The sequence below is a fragment of the Bos indicus x Bos taurus genome, chromosome 26 (assembly GCF_003369695.1).
Source record: "Bos indicus x Bos taurus breed Angus x Brahman F1 hybrid chromosome 26, Bos_hybrid_MaternalHap_v2.0, whole genome shotgun sequence".
Taxonomy (NCBI): domain Eukaryota; kingdom Metazoa; phylum Chordata; class Mammalia; order Artiodactyla; family Bovidae; genus Bos; species Bos indicus x Bos taurus.
In genome coordinates, this window is record NC_040101.1 from 12,984,851 (window position 1) to 13,009,626 (window position 24,776).

General features: G+C 38.5%; 1 protein-coding gene across 2 annotated transcripts in view; it reads left to right on the plus strand.

Annotated features, from left to right (window-relative positions):
* Window positions 1-24,776, plus strand: part of CACUL1 (CDK2 associated cullin domain 1) — a 72,600-nt gene that overhangs the window by 38,877 nt on the left and 8,947 nt on the right. Inside the window, exons 4-8 of one of the 2 annotated variants that reach the window (XM_027529408.1) lie at window positions 7,950-8,045; window positions 9,975-10,077; window positions 12,506-12,595; window positions 16,082-16,220; window positions 24,366-24,409. In XM_027529408.1, the coding sequence (XP_027385209.1) occupies window positions 7,950-8,045; window positions 9,975-10,077; window positions 12,506-12,595; window positions 16,082-16,220; window positions 24,366-24,409 (472 nt within the window). The remainder of the gene's footprint in view (window positions 1-7,949; window positions 8,046-9,974; window positions 10,078-12,505; window positions 12,596-16,081; window positions 16,221-24,365; window positions 24,410-24,776) is intronic. The other variant, XM_027529407.1, reaches the window with a different exon arrangement.

Consider the following 24,776-nt stretch of genomic DNA (forward strand, 5'->3'; position numbering starts at 1 on the left):
ATTTTTCTTAAGACTACTCTGCAGAATAGCATCTGTATGAAGTAATTCATTTCAACATTGTGTGGTGATAAAAGATAAACAATAAGCTATCAGTGGGGACTGTTTAAATGAATAGTACATTCAAACACCATATTTACAAGAATAGATTTCTTTAAACAGTGGTTTGAGGACCTCTGAGGGGCGCTGAAGTCTTTTCAGGGGGTCTGTAAAATCACCAGTTTTTCTAATTATGCTAAGATCTCATCTTCCCTTTTCACTATGTTATTTGGTCTGGTAGTGCAGAAGCAATGGTGGGTAAAACTGCTGGAGTCTTAGCTTGAATCTTCATTTCTTGACACTCACAGCAGAAGACAAAAGCATTTCACTTAATGTCCAGGATGAAACAGTGATAAGTCTTAATTTTACTAAACTGTGACTTTGAATATACTTAAAGGAATGTTCTTTGTGCAGAAATGGGAAGCTGTGTACACTAAAGTAGCAAAGATTGTTTTGAGAAATAGTACTTGTGGTACTTACATGAGTTTTGAGCTAAACCAGCTGTTTAGGTAGTGTTTTCCCCTTTAAAAGATTATTTGAAAAAATGACAAACTGTGGTTATTTAGTGAAAGTGAAGTAAAGTGTTTGACCCTCAGTCATGTCCAACTCTTTGTGACTCCATGGACCCTAGCCCACCAGGCTTCTCTGTCCATGGAATTCTCCAGGCAATAATACTGCAGTGGGTAGCCGTTCCCTTCTCCAGGGGATCTTCTTGCCCCAGGAACTGAACCCTGGTCTCCCACTTGGCAGGCAGATTCTTTACTGTCTGAGCCACCAGGAACGCCTCATGGTTATTTAGACTGCTGTTTAATAGACATTTTCTGAAAAAGGAAAGATGCATGTCATTTAAAGAAAAACAACTGATGCTATTTATTTGCCAATGGTAAAATTCAAGCGTTGAAGTGAAAATCAGAATTTTGGAAAACCTGTATCTGTCACGATGACTTTGATAATATCCCAATCCTTAAAAAGACTTTTCTAATGAGATAGGTGGTGATATTAATTTATTTGATGTTATGTAGTAATACCACTCTTCTTACTAATTTTTTGGGGGAAATATAGTTATTTACGTATTAGTTTGTAAAGTATTCAGCTGTATTTTAACATTAAAATTGTTAAAATGCAATTTTTATTATTATTATGAAAAGTTATGACCAACCTAGATAGCATATTGAGAAGCAGAGACATTACTTTGCCAACAAAGGTCCGTCTAGTCAAGGCTGTGGTTTTTCCAGTGGTCATGTATGGATGTGAGAGTTGGACTGTGAAGAAAGCTGAGTGCTGAAGAATTGATGCTTTTGAACTGTGGCATTGGAGAAGACTCTTGAGAGTCCCTTGGACTGCAATACATCCAACCAGTCCATCCTAAAGGAAATCAGTCCTGGGTGTTCATTGGAAGGACTGATGCTAAAGCTGAAACTCCAATACTTTGGCCACCTCATGCGAAGAGTTGACTCATTGGAAAAGACCCTGATGCTGGGAGGGATTGGGGGCAGGAGAAGGGGACGAAAGAGGATGAGATGGCTGGATGGCATCACCGACTTGATGGACATGAGTTTGGGTAAACTCCAGGACTTGGTGATGGACAGGGATGTCTGGTGTGCTGCAGTTCATGGGGTCGCAGAGAGTTGGACACGACTGAGTGACTGAACTGCACTGAATAACCTACATTATAAATACTTTTAGAATATTCAATTACTTTTTAAGAGTATAAAGGATTCCTGACATAATCCAAATGTTTGAGAACCACTAGAAGGAAACAGTCTCCAAGATACATTGTTAAGAAAAGTACAGATCCAGTATGATTGTAAGTTAGCATTTATGTGAAAAAGAATATAAGTGGGATTTTTTTTAATTTATTTTTAATTGGAAGATAAGTGCTTTACAGTGTTGTGTTGGTTTCTGTCTTACATCAGTATGAATCAGTCATAGGTACACACATGTCCCCTCCCTCTTGAACTTCCCTCCCACCCCTCTCACCCCTCTAGGTTGTCACAGAGCACCGGGTTGAGCTCCCTGTGTTATACACTAAGTTCCCACTGGCTAGAAATAGGGCTTTTATTTACTTGTATGTAAGTAAAATTCTTCTGGAAGGTTATAAAGGAATTAAGTGTTGGTTTGTTCAGTAAGGAAGGAATAAAAGGTGAATTCCCTTTAAAACTTTTGAACTTCCTTGAGTTTAAAACCAGTTGAATGCATTACTCATTTAAAAAAGAAGAAATTAAAATATTCCTACCAGCTATATTACAAATTTCAGGGAATATATAAGTCTGTTACGATAGTTGGAGCAAGTTTGGAATAATGGTTATTTTTCTGGTGACTTGCTTTTTCTTATTTTATTAGTGAAGAAAATGAAGCTTGCTTATATTTTAGAGGTAAAAAATTTCACATACTGTCCAATTCAAATACACTTAATGGTGAAATTATATAAATCAAATAGGTAGCAGTTTCCCCAGTGGGGCCCAAAGTATACTGAACTTAAGTTTTAAGGAGAAAAAAATCTGATTAGTTTTTTTACTGGCAGGTATTTTCTAGGTTTCTCATAGAGAGTGGATTTATTTTAGAAGACTATTACAATTTGTAGTCTGTTATTTAAGAGGTTTTGAAAAAAGTACTACATGAAATTTGGAAGTATAAAAGCTAAGTGACTGTTTTGACATTTGATTCAGTACAAAAAGTACTTTCTAACACTTATAACCTTTGAGGCTTTGGGAATTCTTTAAAAGAATAGCTAAGGAATTCAATTTTATTTATTCTGTCTGCTGTTAAGCATGACTTTTGATCAGTGTTCATACTTTTAACTTTTGGATAGATTAAATATCCTTTTATGAAAAGAGAAAATTATTTTAATGCAAAAACTCTTCAGATTTTCTTTTTTCATATAATACTTACACATTTTATTTCTTTGAATGCTGAAATATTTCCAGAGTTCTTTGATGCAGTTTGGAGAAAGATATTACATGTGATTCTGTCGATTAGTTATAGTGAAAAGTTTGCCCATAATGTGGAACCGTTTTCCCCAATTTCTTTAGTTGACAGAGAATGCCTTTAATAATGTTAATAAGTTTTTCTGAGGTATTAGACAGTTAATTCAGAAAGGGGTTTACTATTTGCATGTACATGTGTAATAATTGACATTTTTCAGAGCGCTTACACATTATTTTCTTTGATTCTCAACACATCTTGGAAGTGGCACGTTAGTATTTTTCTTGTTTTTTTTTTTTGTATGTATGGAAATCAAAATTCAAAAGGCTAAATAAGTAAATTGTCATATAACCTTGTTAAATGATCAAATAGCAATTTAGATTTAAACAAGGCTAGATTAGAGTTTTCTTTTCTTTTTTTTTTTTTTTAATTTTTTTATTCCTTTACGACCCAGAGGGATGGTATGGGGAGGGAGGAGGGAGGAGGGTTCAGGATGGGGAACACATGAGAAATAAAGATTAGAGTTTTCTAGAGGAAGAAATGGCAACCTGCTCCCGTATTCTTGCCTGGAATATTCCATTGACAGAGGAGCCTGGTGGGCTACAGTCCGTTGGGTCACAAAGTCTAACATGACCAAGTGAGCGCATAGCACAGATTAGTTTTAAACAAGTTTAGATATAAGCAAGACTGTTCTAAATGCAAAAATAACCACACCAAAAACATTTATCTTTACCTATGATGTTCAGGTTCTGTGGTCTGCAACTGGAGATGTAAAGACAAGACACAGATCTTGCCCTCTAGGGTCTGAAAGTTTAGTGACAGAGACCATCCAGTGGAGAAGGAAGTAAGTGTGGTGGTGCCCAGTTGAAGGGCCATATATCTCAGTTAGTTTTGAGGAAGTGACACAGATCCTGAAGAATGAGTAGGAGGAGTTAGCCATGGTGAGTCTTAGGGCGTGGTGGAAGAGGTAGAACGTGTAGGCAGTTAGGCCTAAGCAGCACATGGACATTGTTGGGGAGCTGTTAGTAGCTGCATGGGAGGATGTGAAAGCAGGATGTGAAAGGATAGAGGTAAGATAGTGCTTTAAATTGGAATTTTGAATTTTTTTCTCTTAAGTTTCGAAGTGCTAAAAATTGATTGTATTAGGTTGGTGCAAGCATAATTGCAGTTTTGGACTGTGAATCTTAAATCATTGTCAGTTCAGTTCAGTCACTCAGTCTTTGTGACCCCATGGGCTGCAGCTCGTCAGGCTTCCTGCCCACCACCAACTCTTGGAGCTTGCTCAAACTCATGTCCATTGAGTCGGTGATGCCATCCCACCATCTGACCCTCTGTCATCCCCTTCTCCTCCTGCCCTCAGTCTTTCCCATCATCAGGGTCTTTTCAGTGAGTCAGCTCTTCGCATCAGATGGCCAAAGTATTGGAACTTCAGCTTCAGCATCAGTCCTTCCAATGAATATTCAGGTTGATTTCCTTTAGGATGGATTGGTTGGATCTCCTTGCTGTCCAAGGGACTCTCAAGGGTCTTCTCCAACACCACAGTTCAAAAGCATCAATTCTTCGGCACTCAGCTTTCTTTGTGGTCTAACTCTCACATCCATACGTGACTACTGGAAAAACCATAGCCTTGACTGCATGGACCTCTGTCGCAAAGTCATGTCTCTGTTTTCTAATATGCTGTCTAGGTTGGTCATAGCTTTTTTTCCAAGGAGCAAGTGTCTTTTAATTTCATGGCTGCAGTCACCATCTGCAGTGATTTTGGAGCCCAAGAAATATAGCTAGGCTCAGACACATCTTTATTCATCAAAATAGGAACCATTACAATCAACACACTTTTGCTAATGAGAAGTAAATTTGTTTATTCCTGTAATATAAAAACCCATGCCTTGGTATTCAGTGAACTCTGGAAAAGCATTTTCTGTGTCCTGCTGGTTGTGGAAGCGTTTTCCCTGTTGTCAAGATGTTTGTCAAGAGTTGTCAAGATGTTTGAGGAAGTGGTAGTTGGTTGATGAGAGGTCAAGTGAATACGGAGGAGGAGACAAAGTTTCCTAGCCCAGTTCGTTCAACTTCTGAAGCGTGGGTTGTGTGAAGGGCGTTGTGGTGGTGAAGAGTTGGGCTCTTTTGACCAGTGCTGGCTATAGGTGTTGTAGTTTTCGATGCATCTCATCGATTTGCTGAGCATGCTTCTCAGATGTAATGGTTTTGCTGGGATTCAGAAAGCTGTAGTGGATCAGACCAACAGCAGAGCACCAAACAGTGACCGTGACCTTTTTTTGGTGCAGGTTTGGCTTTGGGAAGTGCTTTGAAGCTTCTCTTCAGTCCAGCCACTGAGCTGGTTGTTGCCTATTGTATAGAACCCACTTTTCATCGCATATCACAATCAGACTGAGAAATGGTTTGTTGTTGCATAGAAGAAGAGAAGATGACACTTCAAAATGACAATTTTTTTGGTTTCAGTCAGCTTATGAGGCACCCACTTATTTAGCTTTTTTACCTTTCCAATTTACTTCAAATGCTGAATGACCGGAGAATAGTCAACGATGAGTTCTTTGGGAACTTCTTGTGTAGTTATAAGAGGATCAGCTTTGATGATGTTCTCAGTTGGTCATTGCCAACTTCCCATGGCTGGCCACTAACACTTCATTTTCAAGGCTCTCATCTCCTTTGCAAAACTTCCTGAACCACCGCTGCACTGTACGTTCTTTAGCAGTTCCTAGACCAAATGCGTTTGTTGTTGATGTTGAGAGTTGTCTCTGCTACTTTACAACCCAGTTTGAACTCTAATAAGAAAATCACTTGAGTTTGCTTTTCGTCTAACATCATTTCCTAGTCTGAAATAAATATGAAATACACACCAAGTAGTAAGTCATTAGCCAAAAAAATCGAGATATGCACATTAAAATGATGTATAACATAACCACATTTATTTAAGAATGTATTCCAGTATGAAACGGCAAAGTTCAACAATGCTAAACCACAGTTACTTTTGTACCTACCTAATAAATAGATGCAGGACTAAGTTTGAACAGTGTTTGAGTCTTAATTCTTGGGCTTATTAGCAGTAGAACTACAGTCAAATGATTGTTTCTGAGCCTCAGTTACGTCAGAAGTTAAATAGAAAAATGTTGGATGTATTGCAGTAGACTAAGAAAAATAAATGTTAAAACAGTGTGCACCAAACCTCTATGTAAGAACTCAGTAATGGGAGATGACTTAGAAGTAAGTACGGCTCAGATGGTAAAGTGTCTGCCTGCATTGCAGGAGACCTGGGTTCGATCCCTGGGTCAGGAAGATCCCCTGGAGAAGGAAATGGCAACCCACTCCACTACTCTTGCCTGAAAAATTCCATGGATGGAGGAGCCTCGTGGGCTACAGTCCATGGGGCCGCAGAGTCAGACACGACCGACCGACTTCACTTTCTTTCTTTCTAAGCAGAACTAAAAAAAAGAGTTAAATTTTATTTTAAAATATTATTGGACTGTTTGGAAATTTTCTAAAGCAGCTTAGCTGAAATGGTTTTATAATCTCAGTATTTAATATTTAGGAGTCTTTCAGTGTGGTGTTTCTCTGTAGCCTTGTTTGAAAGCCAGACTTTCTGTGTATGATAATGGTTATCAGCTTATCAGACGGGTACGAGTCAGCCCTTTTGTGGAATCAGCTTTGTGTGATGTTGTGTGCCATGCCTGTTATCCCAGCTCCTTGCCCAAGACTCAATTCAGAACTGGAAGACCCAGATATGTCATCTCCTAACACACTCATTTTTGGCAAATCCTTGCCCATTTGTGTGTTTCTTCAATGTTAAAATGGTACCTAATTAATTTCGCTTTGGAGAACAAAGTGAAATAGAACCTGGGTACATTTGTGTAAAACACAGTCTATTTGGTCTGCCATGACACAGTACTGCAGACTGAGTGGTTTAAGCAGTGGAGACTTACTTCTCACCATTTTGGAGACTGGGAAGTCCAAGGTTAAGGTGCCAGCTGATTTGATTTCTGGTTGAGAGCTCTTTTCCTGGCTTGTAGGCAGCCATCCTCTTGCAGTGCGCTCCTGTGGACTTTCCTCTGAGTATGCTTAGCGGGAGGGAAGGGAGAGGGAAGGGTAAGAGAATGAACCCCTTGGTGCCTTTTCTTATAAGGACACTAATTCTTTAGGAGCAGGGCTCTTGTGGCCTCGTTTAGCCTCTGCTTGCAGCTTCACTGGCTAGGACTTGCGTGTGGGTTCACACATAGCTTGCAGGCATGCAGGCAGGCACACTCGACAACACGCACTGAAATTGGAAGTGTTCTCTTTTGATGGGTTTACAACATGATATTTGGTAACAGTTAAGTGCCAGTCGTGTATTATATTTATTTTAACTGCTCTCCAGAGCTGCAGATGTATATGGACCCTCTGAGTCCTGCTTTCTGCTTGATGAGGTTTATAGTTGGTTAGCTACGCGAGTGGTTTACAACCTAGTTAGTATAGAACTCAGAATATTACTGTGTCAAAGATAATTGCAAAATACCAACAGCCTTTCTTATAGTATATTAAATATACAGTATATAGTATATAAGTATATAGTGTACTATAAGTATATAAGTATACTATAAGTATATAGTATACCATTTCCTTGAATCCCCCCTCCTCTTTTCCAAGCCCAGATATAGTTTGGTTCCCATAGTAAATGTCTATAGTTTAGTGGTAATTTAAAAAATTGTATCATTTATCTTAATTATGAATTTACATTTTTATTTATTAACAGAGCAAGCCTTTTAAGGTGGTACAGTTACACAAATTTTAAAGACAACTAAATCAAACCTTAGTTTTATATAACAGATACTGGAATAGAGATAAAACTTTTAACTAAACTTCAGGATATAAGCCTCCTCTTTTCCTAATTGTGAATCTCAATATGAATTTTGATTGAGTTTTGTTTGCATTTTAGATTGTGCTGGAAGATCTTTATACCTGGTTTCCCAAAATGATCCCATCTATGTTGTTTTTCACAGGCCAGCCCTCCAGACCTCTATATTGAAAGATTTAATATAGCTCTTGGACAATATATGGGAGCATTGCAGAGCATTGTGCCTCTTTTCATATATATGGTAAGTTGGAGCTATTTTCCCTCTCCACATACCTTGGTTTATTGGCCTAAGTGCAAACAGATGCAGAAAATTAAGTATAGTCTATTTTTCTTTTACTATTATGTTAGAAATGCAAATTAATCTCTTTCAGCAATATTTGATAGTGTTGACATAGAAAACTTATTTAGCCTTGTGTACACTGTTTTAAAATTTCATAAGTACCATTGCTGAAATAGACAATTAGGCATTACTTAATCTCAGTCACTCAATTAGCATTTATTTTATTTCTACCATATAAAAAATACTGTGCTTAGAAAATAAAGATAAAGAAATAAAGGTAAGAAAATAAAATCTTGCCTATATACAAAGATTTGTTATCTTCAGAAAGTATAGTTAAGACATGTATCTAAAAACATGATGTATAATAAATGCCAAGGAGGTAACTCCATAAAAAGTGGAACAATAAAATTTTCTTTCATTCTAATGATCTCTTTCATTTGGAGGATCATGCCATGGGTATAATTTGTAGTCTCTTGATTTTGCTGACGTGTTCTCCACTCCCACCCCACCCCACCCCACGTTTTAAATATATAAAGTTATAGGATCTTAATGTTTGTGTTCGTACTGAATGGAAGAGCCTTTAGAAACCATTGTCCCACTTTCTCGTTAATATTAGGTTGAGTTGTTAGATTGATTCTACATTCTATTGCTTAGAGGTCGCTATGTGTGTGATACCAAACTTCAAAATGATTTGTTGTCCATAAGATATGCTTTACTGGGGAGAAAAAAACCAGGTCATTGGGAGAAATCTGTGTTGTCATTGGGAGACTACTGTTTAAATAATGGATGAAGGATGTTTACAGTGAAAACTATACAGTCAAAAATAATGACATGTCCCTATGTTATTTTTGAGAGAAATCTTTTCAAGCTACAACATTAGGTGAAAAAGCAAGATGTAAAGCAGTGTGTTGTATTTCTTCATTAGCAAGTGTTTTCTTCTTTATTTTAGGGGAAATAAAACATATCAGAGAGGAAAGAAAACATGTTAAAATTTGAGTGAATCAGTGAGCAACTTGTTAATATTCCTCTTAGTATATTCCACTCCTGTACATGGAGTTAGCATTTTTAAACACAAATGAGTTTAGTCTTTTTGGCTTTCCAGTCATTCTAATTAGGATGCTTTTGGCCGTAAGAAACAGAAAACTTGATTCAAAGTGATGTAGATAAATAAAGAAAAAGTATTATCTCTTGCTATAAAATTCTAGAAATGAAGTCGTTTCCAGGGTTGGTTAAATCTGTAGTTGCAGCAGTGTTACCAAAGGCTTAGCTTGTTTTTGTCTCTTTGCTTTACATATCTGTTTCATCTTGTTTTCCACATGGTTGTAAGATGACTGTAAGGTACTCTTCACTCAAGCCTCAGTTTCCCTTGGTCTGCTTGGGTTACCTTGGGTCACTTGTCTGCCTTTGAACCAAAGACTACCCATCCGGGAGGAATGCTGTAAACTGAATGATTCGGACTAATCATTAAAGTGGAATGTAGGGGAGTCAACCGGTGCATGCCCACTGCCTGCTTTAAGCCTGGATCTTTAAATAGCATACCTATCACTCGTGTTTCCTGGTGTTGCCTTTGGATGATGATGTAGTCATATAAAAGGGCATATTAAGTGCTGGTCATACAGTATGGTCCATTACATCCCTGTCTAGTTAATGTTGAGTATCTTCCATGTTCTTTTATATGATTTATAGCATTTTATCTTTATGTGCTTTAAACTCCCATGTTAGGAAGACTGTAATAGTGGCAGAGCTTTTGTTTTCTGATGTTGGTTTTTTATGTTTTAATTGATGCTTTTATGAATTGTTTCCTAAAATTATTTTTTAGTGCCTGAGTTCATTAGACTAATTATTTCCCTCTAATTGATGCCCTGAAAAATAACTTGTTTTCCATTTCAGAATAAGTTTTACATCGAAACCAAGCTTAACAGAGACTTAAAAGATGACCTTATAAAGCTGTTTACCGAACATGTTGCAGAAAAGCACATTTACAGCCTAATGCGTAAGTGTTCCGTCTTGGAGGGATGACATGACACTAGCAGGTTTTCCTTTTTGACTCAGAGAGCATTGGCATCTGAACCCCAATGTTGACATCTTGCGAATCATATCTCAAGAAGTGTTAAAGCCTCATTCTATAGCGGGACACTGAGGAATTGAAATGTGACTTGAAGGTCACCCAGTGAGCTGGGAGAAGCCAGGCTCTGAACAGTGCCTGCATAGCTGGAGTGATACTTGCCTCTTTTGTTTTCCTCTGACATTGGGGGAAATATTATTAATGTTAAGGAGTTCATTTGCATGTAATTTTGTTACCGGTAATTCTAGAAGGATAATGTTAGTATTTTGAAATTGCACAGTATCCTCTCAGTTTCCTTATTTTTATTAAAAAAGTTAAAGATTATGAGAATTGAACATACATTTGTCCCTTCTCTCATGTATGGCTCCCTCAAATTCCCATTTTGTTTTACTTAAAAGGGGAGTTCAACTAGAAAATTTTAATTAAAGACTTTCTATAAACAATTTTAAGTGGAGAGGATTTTATTGAAATGTTATATCTTTTTGTAACTGAATGTGATTATTTTCAATTAATTTATCCTAAATTTGTATTCATTTTATGTTTAATCTGTGAATTTATCATTTCCTTATGTGGCTATCAAGTTTGACATAGGTGGTTATAGTTATGTAGAGATTATTTGCAAATGTATGTATTTGATGACATAATGACTATATGATTGAACCTGTAGAGTTAGTTGGGAATAACACGATAGCTCAGTTGGTAAAGAATGCACCTTCAATGCAGGAGCTGCTGCTGCTAAGTCACTTTAGTCGTGTCCGACTCTGTGTGACCCCATAGGTGGCAGCACACCAGGCTCTCGCATCCCTGGGATTCTCCAGGCAAAAACACTGGAGTGGGTTGCCACTTCCTTCTCCAATGCATGAAAGTGAAAGGTGAAAGTGAAGTTGCTCAGTCGTGTCCGACTCTTCGTGACCCCGTGGACTGCAGCCTACGATGCAGGAGACCCTGGTATCTTCCTGGGTCGGGAAGATACCTTGGAGAAAGGCTAGGCTACCCACTCCAGTATTCTTGGGCTTCCCTTGTGACTCAGCTGGTAAAGAATCTGCCTGCAATGCTGGAGACCTGGGTTTGATCCCTGGATTGGAAGGTCCCTTGGAGAAGGGAAAAGCTACCCACTCCAGTGTTCTGGCCTGGAGAATTCCATGGACTGTATAGTCCATGGGGTCGCAAAGAATCGGACACGACTAAGCGACTTTCACTTTCAAGACTTACTGCAAGCCAAATGATTGGTCCAAAAGTAGAGTCTGGGTTTGGGGTCATGTTGAAATTAGTAGAGTAGAAGAGACTCCAAGAAACTAAAATTTAGAATTTCAGTTTTTAAACATTCCTTTTTAAGACGTGATTTTTCTGCAATGCCTAGCATTTGTTAGCCTTTAAATTTATATATGCCATTCAAAATTATAACTATCTACTGATGATAAAATCAGAAGAAAAAACTTGAACCAGTGACCCTGTGGCCTTTAGTACATGAATTCAAATGTAACACACATTGCATGTTTGAAACTACAGAAATGTTGAACAAGTGAGATGGCATTTCCATTTTTAAAAAGGTGTGAATAGAAAAAACAATAATTTGACAAGCCTGGCTTAGACTAAAATTACCCCAAGTTTCATGAGTATTTGTTAGTTAATATATGGTGATTTGGGGGAAAGGGAAATGATTGAAGGAGTTAGAGATGAGGGAGTTAGAGAACTTTCATTCCCCAAATGTAAGTGTTTTAAATCATGAACTTAATGTGAAGTATTTAAAGCTCACTCAATTAAGTACCTGGAGAAGGCAATGGCAACCCACTCCAGTATTCTTGCCTGGAAAACGCCATGGACGGAGGAGCCTGGTAGGTTGCAGTCCATGGGGTCACTAAGAGTCAGACACGACTGAGCGACTTCACTTTCACTTTTCACTTTCATGCATTGGAGAAGGAAATGGCAACCCACTCCAGTATTCTTGCCTGGAGAATCCCAGGGACAGAGGAACCTAGTGGGCTGCTGTCTATGGGGTCGCACAGAGTCGGACACAACTGAAGCGACTTAGCAGCAGCAGCAGCACTTAAGTACCGTGAGTACTGTTGCTTTAATAAAGCTTTGCTTATTTTCAGAACCTCCATCAATCGAATCATTTCCATCAGTGTTTCAACAGACATGCACATATTTACTTGGTAGATGGAACTCGACTGTGGTGGATTAATTTTTAAAAAGAAGAAATTTAATGTATAAATACTTGTTTTACCCTCTTAAGCTGTTCTTTTCTTATCCTTGTTTATCCTTCAGTCTTTGGGCGAAATGGTGATAGAAAATGAAACCTTGACAATCAATAAGAGTTGCATCATTTTTGTAACCCGTTTTCTCTTTATTTCAGCTTTACTTTTAGAAGCCCAGTCAACACCATTTCAGGTCACACCTTCAACTATGGCAAATATTGTGAAAGGCCTGTATACTCTCAGACCAGGTAAACATTCACCATTTGTTTAGGGGTTAGATTTGTTTGTTTATGGCAATTCCAGCCTGATTCGTGAGAGGATAGTGTTTCTCCATGTTTTCTGAGGCTTAATGGTATTTGGGTTTGTTACAGAAGAAAGTTGAGTAGATACTCATTATTGTGAAATGTAAACTCAGGATCTCACTTGGAAATCTTTCTATACTAGTGAAAAGCAGATAGTTTAGGGAATACAAGAAATAGTTTGTAGGAGACACTTTAGATACAGTTCAATCTTGTGTCTGGCATGAATCTCTTTTTTTGTTAGGTTCTCCTTTACTTCTACCTCATACTGCAAATATGCCCAGGCATACATATTCACAGCTCCATCTTGTAAGGCCTGTTATATATCTTGCAAGGAATCTAGAAGTTCTGATAAAATTATACAAGGGTATTTTGAGGAGGGAGATAGAATAACAGAACCAAAAATCAAAGATCACTGTGTTCAAGGCATGGTTTGTAAGTTATCTTAATATATGTCTTATAATAAAAACACTGAATTTAAAGTATTCTCCAGATGCTTTTATACATAGATTTCTGTTTATAACCCAGCACCTCAAATTTATCCCAGTGGTCTAGCCAATTAAAAAATGTCCATAGGACAGAGATTGCCGAAATTCAGGGTAGAAAATTGTTTTCTGACTGCTTGTGGTTTTCAGAGTCTCCTCTCATATTTTCTTGGGAGTGTACTTTCTCTCTGCTACTTAAGAAAGAAAGAGAAAAGAAAAATACTTGCCAGTCTAGAAACTTAAAGGATGCCTTTTGGACAGTAATTATCTTTTTGTGAAATTCTGTAACTTGAGGATTGAATGAAATAAAACAGGATCTAAGGAACTTAGCACAGTACCTGATAATGTAATAAGCATGCTAATATTAGCTGTTGTTACTGTTTTCATTTGGGTCCAGTGGTTATTTTAATGGACTGATATCTGAATGTTTTACTTACTTAATTTAAAAGATATAGCAGAATTTAGCTTACCAAATTGGAAACCAAGTAAAAACTGTGATATTAGGGTTAGACTGTGATCTACCAGAAGCACCTTCTTTCTCAGGCTACTTTAAACAATTAATGATTTCTAGAATATTCAAATGTAATGTGACTTAGATTGGAATAAGTTCTTGCTCTAATCTTCATAATTTTTAGACATATTCCTACAGAATAATTATTTATATAAAATTAAAAGTATTGCCTGTGTCCAATAAACTGATGAATTTCTAGTTTCTTAGAATTTTAAATTTCGTTTTGCTAAGTGTGGTGAAAGTAACTCATGAATTTTTCTTTTAGTGCTAGATTATGAATGATTTTTTTCTTTTATTTTGGAAGACATCCAAGTACAGTATGACAGATTTCTAAATTCTGCCTCCATAGTTGAGCAGCTTTATCAGCTCTGGCTTTTATCGTTAGTAACAAAATTATAGAATAAAACTAGTCACTAATGGTAGAAAAACTTGTAGATCCATGTTTATCCAAATGCTATTTTTATCCAGGTTTGAGCTCTTGTAATAGGATCGTACTACTTCTGAGGAGAATTCTGTGTTTGAGACTTGTCCTTTTGGAAAGGTGAATTTTATCACAGACGAACCTTTTGCTCTCCTAGCTATTTTCTGAGATACTCTTAAACTTATTTTGACATTTATTCGTCTTGCCAGTATCCATTGTCTTCCTAGTTTGTTAAAGCAGTTTTATTCACCTGACAGATTAAGGTTAAAATATTTTAAAAATTGAATTTTAAATGTAAAGGTTCCTTTCATTACAGTAGTGCTGATTTTTATATAATGGATGCATCTGAATCACCCAAAAAGGTTTGTTAAACTGTAGATTCCTGGGCCCTAGTCTTTGGAGATTCTGATGACATCTGCTATTTAAAATTGTTTCCATCTAGTCTTTAGAAGCTCACTAGGAATAGTTCCCATGATCCCATCTTGCTCTTCTTCATTTAATACAAACACTTTTCACTGTTTCTTTATCTTCATTTTAATGATTGCCTGGAGTATGTAAGACTGGTTTGACTCCTTGCCTTCTCTGACATATGGGTTAGTGGTTCCCCAGGGCACTGACCTGAGACTCTTTAAAGCCATTTGAACTGAGCTAGAAAAAGGGACACTGTTGAGAACATTTTGATACAAAGGGTGATTGGATCACCTTGAGAGTGTTTGTGGTGCTTGGTTTTTTTGTTGTTTGTTTTTCACCATCTCTAGTTTAACTCTTCTCTTATTAGGCTTTTTTTTTTTTTTAACTTGCCAGTGATCCAGCATTGCATAGCATTAAATGTGTTTTGCTTTGTTTTTCTGATTTAGAGTTGTTTACTTAGATTACAGTTTTTAAAGTGAGCATGCTGGATTAAATAGAGCATTGAAATTTTATGGGTTTTGATATATACAGCCAGAACACACACACACATGCATACGCGTGCGCACGCTAAGTCATTTCAGTTATGTTCTGCTCTGTGCGACCCTGTGAACTGTAGCTCACCAGGCTCTTCTGTCCATGGGATTCTCCAGGCAAGGATACTTGGAGTGGGTTACCATGCTCTCCTCCAGGGGACCTTCCTGACCCAGGGATTGAACACATGTCTCTTAGGTCCCCTCATTGGCAGTTGGGTTCTTTACCACTAGTGCTGCCTGGGAAGCCTATATATATATCCAAAAGGAAAAATTTGAAAGGACTAGATTAATCCAAGAGGACACAGAAGTGGCAGTATTTATATTTCGTGTTCACTGAGTAAGGGGAAGAGTATCTGATTTGAGAAAATGCTTTACAGTAAAGATACTAATTTATCTTTCTCATGTCTAATGCAGATATTTTCCTTAGACTTCTTTTTGTCTATTTATTTTGATGAATGAATTTTTTTCTATAGATTATTCTCTTGATCTTTCATCTTTTCCTTAATAGTTTGATTACCAGTTAGTTCTCTTTCTTTCACCATTATATATGTTTAATTTGCTGTAATTTAATGTGAGTCAAAGTTGGTTTATATTTTAAAAGTACTTACCCGTCATCTCTCCCACCTCCCTCCCCATTTTTATGGTACTTTAAAAATATGTCTGCTTATTACTTCATGTACTGTTATTCTTAGGCCAGTGTATTTTTTAAATTAATGTTCCACAGGGCTAAGTATTTCCACCAAATCTTTTCCTTCCAAGTCCCTCCTGCTCAGAATTCTTTGCTTATTTCCCTCGTGTTTTCTTCCACATTTAGAATTTTTGAGATGGTTCATTCAAAAATTCTCTAGGGATTTTTTTGTTAAATTTGGTTAAATCAGTAAAATGTATAATATCCTCTTTCGGTAAATTCCATTTAGAAAAGAAACTTAACCTCTTTATCAGAAGGGGCTGCACTAATTTTTTTCCCCATTTTAAGTTTGGTTTAATTTATAATCTTGTTGTTTGGGAAGAAAGTTCTTCCTTTTCTACTTAAATTGTATGATTTCCTTAATGAATCTTTTCCTTCCCTCACAGAGTGGGTTCAGATGGCTCCGACTCTGTTTTCTAAATTTATTCCAAACATTCTCCCTCGTGCGGTGGAGTCTGAACTGTCTGAATATGCTGCTCAAGATCAGAAGCTTCAAAGAGAACTTATACAGAATGGTTTCATGAGGCAAGTTTTCCTTTCCTTTCATGATAAAATGTGTCCATTTCCTTAGGCCAGTTTGGCTTGGTGGGGGAGGGACGCCAGGTTCTTAGAATGGGAGACATCTACCTGCTGATAGGGCCGGTGCTGAGGTGGTGAGCTCCTTGTCTGTGAAAGTGTTGAAGCTGGGTTTTGACTTTATGAGAGCTGCTGTTAAGTAGATTTTGAAGAAGGAATTTCTCATCGGGTGGGCAGTTAGTCTGGGCAGCCTCCGAAGAGCTCTTCCAGCTTTGATCCTCTTATACTCGTTTTGAATATTTGGAAAAACTTTGTCAAAATTTTATGATCAGTTATAAGGTACATTTATGACTAAACTAGCAAAGGATTAGTTTTATGACTAAACTGGTAAGCAGGCTTTAGATTGTGTTTTTCATATTTCCATTTTTTTCCACTAAATTCTAGTCATTTCTTCTTAAAAAGTAGGATATCACTTGTATGTGTCCACAAAATTCACCTCCCTTGATTTTGATATAAACTCTTTGCTAATGTTTCTGAAAGTTGCAATTCAGTATCCTGGCTTTATCCCAGAAAATCTTTCAAAGTGTGTATTTTCAGCAAAAATTGTGTGATTTCTCATGGGAAAGCACCCTGTTCTGTAATCAGATCGTTGGGGGGTATAGTAGAACTTTATAATTTTCATAATCCTTGCCCTCTCCTTAGCATGGTTGCATGTCTTTTCTTATTTGAATCCCTCACATTAAAGGGAGAAAGTTGTGGCAAGAAAGACACCTGGGTTCCTCCCTGAGGCATAGTTGTGACCACAAACAGTGGTTGAGTATTGACTCACTTCTCTGGCTTGGGCAGGGGATGGCCACGCTCTTTCACAGTTTCTGAGGCCACATTCAGTCTCAGAACACCAGCCTTGATCAAGATCACTGTTTCTAAGTTTCTCATTTCAGCACCAGTAAGAAAAGAAAGCAGGTCCTTTGTTCTTTGCTGGCCCATGGATTGGCATTTATTCCCTTTGTGTCCCGGCATTGGAAGGCATCTGTATTCATGTGGTAGAGGGGCCACTGAGTAACCCACCGATCATTATCCACCTCGTGGGCAGCTGACGCTGGAAGGGCTCGGTCAGATGTCAGAAGGAAGCTATGTAGACAGGTTCACGAGCCCGCCTTCTCTGTGGCAAGTGAGAGAGGAACAAAAGGCCGTGGGAGAGGAACAAAAGGCCTTGGGAGAGTCTGCATGCCAACAGCTGGCTTTTCTCCCTCATGTCCAGTGGTTGGGTGTCTTCTGACATCAACTGTAGTATTTCTAACAGTGATACTATTTTCATACACAGAATGAGGCCATTTAATGCTATAGTAATTTTACTTACTCAGTTTTGAAGAGCCAATATAGGTTTGTTTTTTTTTTTAAATAAAGATATTAAAAAGCATACACTGAGAAGTTTTACTCCCACCTATCTCCCTGTCTGCTCTCAGACATTAGGTAACCATTTTTTATTAGTTTCTTATGAGCCCTTCCAGCATTTATATCATATACAAACAAGCACAATATATATTCTTAGTTTTATTCCTTTCTTACACATTCTGTTGTGTAGATGTACTATAACTTATTTAACCAGTCCCCTATAGATGGCAAATTGAATCATTTCCAATCTTTTTGCTGTTACAGAGAATGCTGCATGCATAATTTTCATACTGGTTGTCAGTATGTTTGCAGAGTAAATTCCCTTAAGTTAGATTGCTGAGTCAAGAGCAAATGCAGTGGTAATTTTGATTAATGTTGCCTGTAGCCCTCCATAGGGGACCGTGCCGGTTTGCGCGTTCACTAGGCAGAGCGTCTGTTCTTCACGTCCTTGCCTGTGGAGTGTGTTGTTACACTGCCAGTCTGGAAGGTGAAAATAATTACTCAGAGTTAGTTTCATTTGTGTTTCTCTTATTATGAGTGAGGCTGAGCATATTTTCCTGTGTTTTTATTTCTTTTCCTATAAATGGTTTCTGCTTTTTTGCTCATTTTTCTATTTGATTGTTAGTCTTTTTTTCTTGGTTTCTAGGAGCTCTTTCTATAGTGAAGAGGTTGTTTGCCCAAAATGACAGTTGTTTTCTATTTCTTTTGACTTTGCTTATGATGGGTTTTTTTGTTTGTTTTATTTGAAGTCATGTGCAAGTTTTTTTTATTTTATGTAACTAACTTGATCAAGTTTTTTCTTTATGGCTTATGCATTCTGAATTATAGTTAAAAGTTTTTTCTTGAAATGTTTTAAAAATTAATGCAGAATGAACTGAGTATAGCTCTTACTGTTTTTTCCTAGGCTCACCATAATTTTGAATTATTTTATGCTTTTTTCCCATATATATATATATATTTGAATGTTTGCTTTTAATTTTAGAGATGAGCTTATCGATGCTTTTAACAAACAGCCCTTGAAAGGCTTTTATTTCTGTGAAGCAGTGTAGGAAGATAGCTCTTGTAGATTTCTCTGAACACCTGAATTCACCTTACAGAAGAGTGTGGAACATATCCAGAGACATTTTCCTAATCCTGATTTTTGAGCTGGAGTAGAACAGGGCGCAGGACTGTTTGGTGTGTAGCCAGCCGCTCTTAGATAACATTTGGGACCTGGAATGAGAGAGCAGGGCGCAGGACTGTTTGGTGTGTCCTCGCTCTTAGGTAAAATCTGCTTGTGATGAGTTGAGGCACTGACTCGATAAATAATCTCAGGTAACATTGCCTTTGAACATGAAGGACTAGCCTGCTGCTGCTGCTGCTGCTGCTGCTGCTAAGTCGCCTCAGTCGTGTCCGACTCTGTGCGATCCCATAGACGGCAGCCCACCAGGCTCCCCCATCCCTGGGATTCTCCAGGCAAGAACACTGGAGTGGGTTGCCATTTCCCCTGGCACTGTTCTGATAAGGTCAGGATGGTCAGGTGCTTTCATTCATATGAAATTTAAACTCTTGTATTCCAAAAGATGATAAAAATGTTTTATTTTACAAACTGAGTTGAGCTATTTCTGTTAACAAATTATTATACATTTATTCTGAAGATTAAAGGCTGCCTCGTGACTTACTCTGTTGGGTGATATGCACAGAGTAGGACCTCCTTTCAGCAAACATTCTGAACTGCTGGGCTGGCTCAGACCAGTCAGAAAGGGTGTGCACACACCATATACTTAGCAGCTGACGGCAGTCATCTGTGCTTCCAGCACTTGTGTCTGGACCTTCCATACTCTGCTCTTGCCAAACTTGGTGCTGCCTTTGATCATTATTTGGCTAGAATTGCTTTGAAGAAATGGTGTCCACTGATGCAAAAAATATCATATAAGCTGTCTAACAAAAATTCTGTTGCTGGCTGCCTTCATATGAGCAATTGTTTTATGGTTTGTGTCTAGCCAGTCACATGATTCCTGTTTAGCTTTGCAAGCTATTTTTTCATTTAAGGCTGTATTCCATTTACATGATGTAGGGTATGACAGTGCATTGCTTTTAATGTGGATGGCACAGTCTTTGAAGTGTTTTAAAATAGTAAGTGAATATTGTCAAATATATTGTCTTTGTAGTTAATGGACAGATTCTTATTTGAGTTGGAGTTTATGTGAAGCATCTTTAGGTGTAAAGAAATACAGTGTGGACTTATTTCAAAGCTAGAAGTAACGTACCAGCTAAAAGCAGGGTTTTTTTGTTGTTGTTGTTAGCATGTTACCTGCATAGTTGAATTGCTTATTGGGGGAAGGGCAGGTTGTTGTCTGCTGTTGTCAAAGATTACATTATGGAAGATAAGCTCACTAGGGAATTTCTAACACGCAGGCCCTCAGATGGAGCATCCTCATTCAAACCCATCTATGGGCCTCTTCAAAGCATGTGCCAAGTAGCTTTTAAAGGCAAGTAAACCATTCTTGCTGAGTGATTGTTACCTGGATTTCTAGAACAAAGTAGAACCTTGTTAGGGGTATTGTTCTTTTAGCTGAGACGGTCACTCCAGGATCAGGGCTTTTTCAGTAGTAGCCTGGGTCTGGTGTTGTGGGCAGCTGACTTAATAGTGTTATCAGATAGTGGTTTAACAGCCTCACATACATCACACTGACATTCTTTGTGCCTCCTGTTGTTTTCATATCCGTATTTTTCTCCTGTTATTTTAACATGTTTCATTTTTTAAAAAATTTTGCAGGGGTGGGAGTGAAGTTTGTTTATAGAAGTCTAAGTTCCAAATTCAAGATCCATGCTGTGTCTTCCTTTTTGATCAGCATTAATTTACTTGTTTCAGAGTATTTGGTGAATGCTGCTGTGATGATGTTATGTACCTCTCTTCATAGTTCTTCAGGCACTCTGTCTACCAGCTCTAATCCCTTGAATCTATTTTGTCACCTCCACTGTATTTATCATAAGGGATTAGATTTAGGTCATACCTGAATGGCCTAGTGATTTCCCCTATTTTCTTCAATTTAAGCCTGAATTTTCTTATCAGGAGCTCATGATCCGATTTCATTTCAGTCCCAAAGAAGGGCAGTGCCAAAGAATGTTCACACTACTGTACAATTGCGTTCATTTCACATGCTAGCAAAGTAATGCTCAAAATCCTTCAAGCTAGGTTTCAGCCATACATGAACTGAGAACTTCCAGATGTACAAGCTGGGTTTAGAAGAGGCAGAGGAACCAGAGATCAAATTGCCAACATGTGTTGATCATAGAGAAAGCGAGGGCTTGCCTGGTAGCTCAGCTGGTAAAGAATCCACCTGCAATGCAGGAAACTTGGGTCTGATCCCTGGGTTGGGAAGATCCCCTGGAGGAGGGCATGGCGACCCACTCCAGTATTGCCTGGAGAATCCCCATGGACAGAGGAGCCTGAGAGTCAGACATGACTGAGAGACCAAGCACAGAACAGAAAAAGCAAGGGAATTCCAGGAAAACATCTACTTCTGCTTCACTGATTACACTAAAGGCTTTGATTGTGTGGATCACAACAAACTGGAAAATTCTTAAAAAGATGGGAATACCAGACCACCTTACTTATCATCTGAGAAACCTGTATGCAGGTCAAGAAGCAACAGTTAGAACCAGACATGGAACAACGGACTGTTTCAAAATTGGCAAAGGAGTACATCTAGGTTATATATTATCACTCTGCTTATGCAGAGTACATCATGTGAAATGCCAGGCTGGATGAATCACAAGCTGTAATCACAATTGCTGGAAGAAATGTCAATAACCTCAAATATGCCAATGATACCACTCTAATGGCAAAAATTGAAGAAGAACTAAAAAGCTTCTTGATGAAGGTGAAAGGGGAGAGTGAAAAAGCTGGCTTAAAAAACTCAGCCTTCAAAAAACTAAGATCATGGCATACAGTCCTATCACTTCATGGCAAATAGAACGGGAAAAAGTGAAAACAGTGACAGATTTTTTTGTCTTGGGCTCCTAAATCATGGTGACTGCAGCCGTGAAATTAAAAGATGCTTACTCCTTGGAAGGAAAGCTGTGACAAACCAGAACAGCATAATAAAAAGCAGAGACATCACTTTGCCAACAAAGATCTGTATAGTTAAACCTATGGTTTTTGCAGTAATCATATGTGGATGTGAGAGTTGAACCATAAAGAGGGTTGAGCACCAAAGAATGGATGCTTTTGAAATTGTGGTGCTGGAGAAGACTCTTGAGAGTCCCTTGGAGAGCAAGGAGACCCAACCAGTGCATCTTAAAGGAAATCAGTCCTGAATATTCATTGGAAGGACTGATGCTGAAACTCCAATACTTTGGCCACCTGATGCAAAGGGCTGACTCTTTGGAAAATACCCTGATACTGGGAAAGATTGAAGGCAAAAGGAGAAAGGGGGCAACAGAGGATGAGATGGTAATATAGCATCACCATTTCAGTGGACAATAAATTTGAACACACTTTGGGAAAGATTGAAGGACAGGGAGGCCTGCTGTGCTGCAGTCCATGGGGTCGCAAAGAGTCGGACGCGACTTAGTGACTGGACAGCAACAAAACTGTGATGATACTACTGTAAGATTCTCAGCCGGCTTTGGCCAAATAGTGTATTAACAATAGAGGTGTTCAAAAGCAGCAGTGGGGTGGATCTGTTTAGAATTTGTTAGGCTGTCTAAACCTGGTTCACGCTAAGTTTTTCTCTTAAATGCTCGGCCGAGAGAAAAACCCTTCAGAGACCGTTTGGTGTGTTCTCTTTCTTCTGGTCTGTGAGACCCCTCATCCAGCTTAGCGAGAGGTTTCTGTCCTGGTCTTGATCGTAACCAGAGAAAGTGGGAAACATTGGCAATCTGAAACATTGCACAAAGGCATGAAATAAATACTTGGGCTAGCATTTTAATCCATCTGTGGAGGCTGTTTATCAGTTATGCACTAATTTGTTAATTCAGCAAATATTTCGTTTTTCTACTCTGCGCTTAGATACTGCTTCTAGATACTGGGTGAACAAGACAGGCAGAGTTCCTATTTTTATTGAGCTTATACTCTGCTGTTGGGAGATAAATAGCAAACGTGTAAACAAATTATTTCGAATAATAATGAGTGCTACACAGAAAATGAGACGGAGCATAGGATGGAGAGTAGCTGACTAGGGCATGCACGAGGGGCTGTCCCCTCACTTAGTGATGTAATGCCCCCGAGGAGAATCCCAGCTAAACAGTAAGGAGATAGCCATGCGGCTAACTTGGGAGGAGAGTGTTGCAGGTACAGAAAAAAGTGCAGAAGTGCTAACATGTCCAAGGGACAGAAAGAAAGCCAGAGTGACTGAAGTATAGTGAACAGAGAGAGAAAATGGGTGTGGAGAGGCAGATAAGAGCTGTAATTCACAGGGCTGGGAAAATAAATTTGAATTAGAGTTTTTTTTTTTTTTTAACTGTCATAGAAAGCCACCGAAGGGCTTTTAATCAGAGACATGAAGTCATCTTATACATGCTTTTAACATAAGGTAGCTCTGGCTCTTGCCTGGACTAATTCTAAGATCTTGCAGTGGAGTAGGGGAGAGGTAATAGTGGATTGGGATTGGCATTGTAGCTGTGGGATCGAGCAGTGGTTGATTTGGGGTTATGTGTTGAGACAGAATGCTCCAGAGTAGGGCAAAGAGAGGAATCAAGGATGAGCTAGGATTTGGGGCCTGAGTAGTTGGGCGGATGGTGGTGCAATTTACTGAGGAAGCCGTGGGGGTGGAATGCATTCTGGCCGTGGTAAATTTGCAGAACGTGGAAGTCATCCAGGTGACAGTGGCGATGAGAAATCTGGACCTTACAAGACTGAAAGGTCAGGAGGGAATCAGAGCTGGAGATAGAAATCTGGGAGCCATTGGCATAAGGATCATATTTTAAGTCACAGGACTGGTATGACCACTCTCCTAGACTAAGGAGAACATACGTGGAGGAGAAGAGAAAGTGGCCAAGGACAGAGCATTGGGCAGAACTTGGAGTGTTTCAGGAAGGAGGAGGTCAACCGGGTAAATGCTGCTGAGACTGAGGAAAAAGCTAGTGGACTGGTTATTATTACTCATTATTTAGGCATTTTAGTCGTTTGTCTGGACTGTTGTCTAAGAAATCTCAGAGACTAACGGAGGATTTACAAATAGCATAGAATTCTTATTTTCCTATCTCTTAAGTGGAACTCGAACTTCTGTAGGTATTTAGGTGTTACTGTAAGTATTTAAGGTGAACTGGTTACTGTATGTAAAGGTTCATGTTCTGTCTGCAAGAAGGGTATTCATTAAGATTTCTGAGATTTTCTTCAAAAGCTTTAAGCAGTTTTCAATCCCATAATAGGGCTCTTAGGGGAAGATTTTGGTATATTCTATTTCATAGTTGAAATTTGCCCTGTTATATGCAGTTTACCAAGGATGTTGTTAATAGAGCCTAGATTTGTCTTCAAAGACAGTTTAGTCTGAACCAGTTTCTAGGACCCATCTTTATAGATAATCCTTCCTTCATTTAATGGCTTTCTATATTTAAAAGGTAGCACCTTTTAGCTAAGAATATTCAGGTTATAAGTGACTCAGCTGCTGTTTACAAGTTTAATGTCAATTTTAAAGTCAGTTTTAAAATAGGTTGTTAAAATTGAAAGACTTACTCCACTTCCATCATCAGTGATGTCAATTCATTTCTCCTCTACTTTGGTGTGTGACGATGTCAGTCAGTTCTGTTGACTCCTCCTTTTCTTATCCCCAGAGGTGACCAGTCCCGGAAGAGAGCTGGGGATGAGTTGACTTATAGTAAGTAATGATGCTCCTTACCATTTTTGATGGTTTTGTGATATAAAGCAGCCACTGGCCATAATGATGTCCACAGAGTTCCTGATGGTGGTCTCCAAGGGCACTGTATATGGGCAGGGTCAGACTGTTCTGTAAGCCGTGGCAGCTCTGAAGCCCAGTTGCTGGTGGTAGTGCTCAGGCAGTTGTCAAGAGGCTGCCAGTTCTTTCGTCTCCACTAGAATGAGATAAGTGTCCAGACTCAGTGCCAGGTGATATGGTCCCCTTTCTCGTCATTCACAGCCACGGGGTTTTGAGGTTTTTTTTTTCCTGATCTACTTTTGGGAGAAGGATGAGAAATATGTGTCACATAAGCAGATTTCTACCATTA